This window comes from Grammomys surdaster, unplaced genomic scaffold (assembly GCF_004785775.1).
Source record: "Grammomys surdaster isolate TR1022 unplaced genomic scaffold, NIH_TR_1.0 126660, whole genome shotgun sequence".
Classification (NCBI taxonomy): domain Eukaryota; kingdom Metazoa; phylum Chordata; class Mammalia; order Rodentia; family Muridae; genus Grammomys; species Grammomys surdaster.
Window position 1 is genome coordinate 794,741 of NW_021621449.1, and position 4,822 is coordinate 799,562.

At 47.5% G+C, this 4,822-nt stretch overlaps 1 protein-coding gene across 1 annotated transcript in view; it reads right to left on the bottom strand.

Annotated features, from left to right (window-relative positions):
* The window catches only part of Hdhd5 (haloacid dehalogenase like hydrolase domain containing 5), a 19,330-nt gene extending 16,341 nt beyond the window's left edge, over positions 1-2,989 (bottom strand). Inside the window, exon 1 of the mRNA XM_028761082.1 lies at positions 2,856-2,989. Coding sequence (XP_028616915.1) covers positions 2,856-2,981 — 126 coding nt within the window. The 5' untranslated portion in view covers positions 2,982-2,989. The remainder of the gene's footprint in view (positions 1-2,855) is intronic.
* Positions 2,990-4,822: the final 1,833 nt, after the last annotated feature.

The following is a 4,822-nucleotide window of genomic DNA, read 5'->3' on the forward strand; positions in this document are numbered from 1 at the left end:
GCACATACACACCTCCACATCCAGACACACACACCCCCACATGCACATACACACCTCCACATGCACACACACACATATACCCGCATGCACACACCCTCACATGCACACACACACACCCACATGCACACACACATCCACATGCACACACGTACACCCGCATGCAGACACACACCCATATACCCGCACGCAGACATACAACTACAAATGATTTTTTGTTGTTGTTGAGGAGGGTTTCTCTGTGTAGCCCTGGCTGTCCTGGAACTAGCTCTCTACACCAGGCTGGCCTCGAACTCACAGAGATTCCCCTGCCTCTGCCTCCTGAGTGCTGGGATAAAAGATGTGTGTCGCCTGTACCCAGCAAAAGAATTTTTTTTTAAGTCTCTGTTCTCAGGGAAGTAGGAAGAACAGCACCATTTAAGGGTGGAACCCATGAAAAACAGTCAGAAACCTCAGAGCAACAGCAGTCCAGGTAAGATGGGAAGCCAAGAGATCAAGGGGATGAAGTTATGACTTTCTGTATCAGGTAAGCTAAGAAGGAGATTGACTAAGTCATGGCTCCATTTTCCTTCCACTAAGCAGGTAAGAGCCCCCAGGGGAGTGGCCTTTACCCAGCTTATACAGTCTCCCAGGCTTAGCCCATGGGCCAAGTTGAAAGTGGGCAGGAAAACTGGAAAAAAAAAGGGGATATCAACTCAAATCAGTAAGACTCTCACTTCTAACCACCAGAAAATAGCAGCAAGTCTCTCATGCATGCAGGAAACACACAAACGGAGCCAAAAGCCTCCAAGGCTGATCCACCACACCTCAGCTCAGGAGAGTACACTGGGCTCCAAGCCAAACATATAACAAACGTGTTTTTATTTATTCTATCAAACTTTGAGGAGGTGTCTATCTCCAAATGCCATGCTATCTAGCAAAACTGTACCCCCCCCCCCAAAAAAAAAAAAAGGGGGACAAAGAGGGGGACCAATTATTTACCTAACTTGTATGACCCCTGGGCTCTTTTCTCAGCTCCTTCCCCCATCAAAGAACCAGCTTCTGAGAGAATAATGAGTCAAAGGTTTCTCTGCTGGTTTACAAGTGCTGGGTCCAGAATTCCAATTCAAACTGAGGTAGCTACAAAGCTCGGCCTTTTCATTACTCCTGGGGCTGTTCCTGAAGCAAGCAGGTTCTAGGGGAGACTGAGATCTCTGGTCACACTGCTCACATCACCTGCTTCAGCTTCTGGCTAGTTGAGGTCTACCCCTTGTAATCCATCCATTTCCCCTAATCAGGGTACTTCATTCATACCCAGTGGCTCTCAGGATCCCTGCAGCCCTTCCCTGTGGCTCGAAAAACTCCTAATGGGGTCCTAACTAGGACTCATTGGTAAATTTCAGAGTGACCACAGAAGCCCTTACTCTTCCCAGAGAGAATCAGTACATAGATCTGAACAGATAAGAGGATATGACTTCTCTATAAACTTGCCATGACGCTGTGCTTAGGCCCCTCAAGGTGTTCAATAATGGCTGTTGTGTGACCCAAAGGACAGCTGAGAAGCACTTCCCTTGAGATGCTTCCCAAAAGGTAAATCACTTTAGCAGTTCAATTTTATCTTTGTCCCATTGTGAATCCAAACAACACTGTTCTGGATACCTGAAATCCTAGGAAGCAGAGGCAGGAGGATGGATCCTCAAGGACTTCCGGCTGGCCTGGTCTACAGGGTGAGTTCCAGGTCAGTTAGGGAAGTTCTAAGGCTTCTCACACAAACACACAACAAATTTATTCACTTATAATTTCAAAATAAGTTGAGAGAAATTTGTTAGGCATGGTAACAGCGCTGTGGTTCGGTTTAAAACGCCTCTTTTAAAGGTTGCCACACAGTTTAGGGTTGAAATGAGGACTCCAGGATTCAAAGCCTTACAGCACAAGTCGGGAGAGATAAGCAGGTGTGCCAAAACGCATGATTATCTCAAAGATAAAAATATGGAATTCGGGGCTGGAGAGATGGCTCAGTGGTTAAGACCACTGATTGCTCTTCCAGAGGTCCTGAGTTCAATTCCCAGCAACCACATGGTGGCTCACAACCATCTGTAATGGGATCTGATGCCCTCTTCTGGTGTGTCTGAAAATGCCCTCTTCTGGTGTGTCTGAAGATGACAATGTACTCACATATATAAAAAATAAATAATTCTTTAAAAAAATATGGAATTAATAATCTCATAATTTTTGGAAACTCACATAATAATAATAAAAAGAAAAAACCCAAAGCCCAGCAAGATGGCTTAGCTGTTAAGAGTTTTCTGTGCAAGGCTGAAGACATGAGCTCCACACAACACATGCTGGAAGGTGAGAACCCCAAAGTTGTTCTCTAACCTGTCTACATATACCTACCTCTCTCTCTCTCTCTCTCTCTCTCTCATACACACACACACACACACAATAATAACACATGATAAAGATAATAATAGTAGTAATAATAATAATAATAAACATCTCCTTTGCCTTGATGGCTGCACACCTGAGCTGTACAGTTTACTGGTCATAGTCAAACAGTTACCTTTTTAGAAATAAGAATCCACGAGCTCTTACTTCGAACAGAAGTGGAAACGCATTAACTGCTGAGGAACATTCCTGACGCGCGGGAAGGAGCTGCGAACCCACCCGAGGCTGACCTGGGGTTGGTTCTGATCGTTTTCCCCGGACATAGACTCTTCCAGCGGGTGGAAGGTGCGCACTCGGACACCGCTCCGGGAAGGACGAAGGTTCCGCAGCTCCACGGTCTCCGGGAGGGCGGCCCCAGGCCAGGATGCTCAGTGGTCCGCACGGCCCTCCCGCCCGCAGGCCCTGCGAGTGCAGACCCCATGCGTCCTCACCTCAGCGCTGCCCACGAGGTAGCCCCTCCGGACCCCGCAGCCCTGGAGTCCCGCAGACAGGCGCACAGGCAGCTTCCACAGACGGCGCCCGGCGCCGAGAACCCCTAGCCCGGCGAGCGCAGCCATCGCGCCCGTCGCGCGCACGCGCACACAGAGAGTCTCGCTCACTCTCGGGCTCCGCGCCCCCTCCCCGCGCACAGCTGAGCAACCAATCAGCGGCGGCCCGCGCGGGGCCTCTCGGGGGTGGTAGTCCGACCTTGCGCCGCGGGCTCGGGTTCCGAGTGCGCGCGGGCGGAGCTCGCCTCTCTGGCGCTGAATGTCGAGGCTTTGGGTCCCTCGCTTCGCCCAGAGGAGACTTGGGGTCACCGAGTCGATGTGCGCGGCCAGCCGTGCTGGAAGAACAGACACCTGACCAATCAGTGCACCTGCTGACTTCCGGGAGCGTGTTCCTCGGCCGAAGTCTCGACTCCTGAAACCTTGCTTGGTGACCTTTTGGAGCTGGGGCGACCGTGTGGAACAAGGCAGCCTAACTTTGAATTCGAGGTTGAGGAAGAAGACCTTTGTTTTGATGCCCGCTTCCTCTGAGCCTCATCCAAAGAATGTTGAATGGCGTGCTGCTTCTTACTCTTTAGAATCCCTTACTCAGTAAACATGCATGACAGTCCTACTTCCTGCGGGCTCTGACCCAAAACCCAGGAAGGAGATCATCATATTGAATGATCTCCTTGATAGTGATTGATCTCCTTGAAAGGGAGGTTGGGATTGGTGTGCGAAACAAGGTAAAAAGATCACTGCCCTGAGAAGTCAGATGAATTGAACAAACATGTAATGTGTACAGCTAAGCACGCTGCGGAGAGAATGTGCTTCGGTCAGTGATCGAGGAAAGTAGAAGTCGGTCTGATCACCCTGAAGTAGGAGCCTGCTGCAGAAAGAAATCTCTCTTCGCTTGAAATGTATGAGATGCTCCCAATCTTAGTCTTTGACCCTGTTCCTGGATATAATCATACAAAAAAATTAGTGAGCCTAGAGGAGAAAGGGGGCGGGGTGGAGGGTCAGGAATGGACTAGGACTCCACTAACTCACTTCGATTGTGTGCACTGCTTCTCAGCTTTGAGGACTAAGATCATAAATCAGAGTAACCCACCACTGTTGATGAAAAATTGGAAGATATATTGCCGTTAGTCAAACCTACTATAGCACACAACACATAAACCCAGCCAAGAAATACAGCTGCCTAGCTTTGGGATTTTTTTTTTTTAACCTCTTCCTGCTATTCAAATAAGAAACTTAATTTAGGAAAAGGTGAGGTGGTGGCTCATACCTATAATCCCAGTGCTCCAGAGCCTGGCAGAAGGATCACCCCCAAGACATTACATTAATAATAATATAAAGAAACCGATTTAGCAGCTAGAAGTTTTTAAATGTATCCACACTTGTTCTAGTGACAGCCTCCCCTGTGAAAAACATATATTTTACTCGTCACCAGATAGGAGTCTTCAGAGCTCAGTCTTCAATCCATCCTGCCCCGAGTAGGGATGAAGCTGGTGAGAGTGACTTTGAAAGCAACCAGGGGCTGGAGAGACGGCTCAGCGGTTAAGAGCACTGACTGCTCTTCTAGAGGTCATGAGTTCAAATCCCAGCAACCACATGGTGGCTCACAACCATCTGTAATGAGATCTGATGCCCTCATATGGGTGTCTGAAGACAGCTACAGTGTACTTACATATAATAAATAAATAAATAAATCTTAAAAAAAGTTAAAAAAAATTTTAAAAAATTTAAAAAAAAAAAAGAAAGCAACCGGATACTGGATATGTGCATAAAAACATATCTGAGAGAGAAAATGTAACACACCACAGCTTCCGTCCTGAATGGCTACTATGGAAGTTCATTGAATTGTGTAGTCAGGGCCTGTGACTTTTTTTTTCCCCCAATGCTTTTTTTTTTTTTTTTTTTTTTTTTTTTTT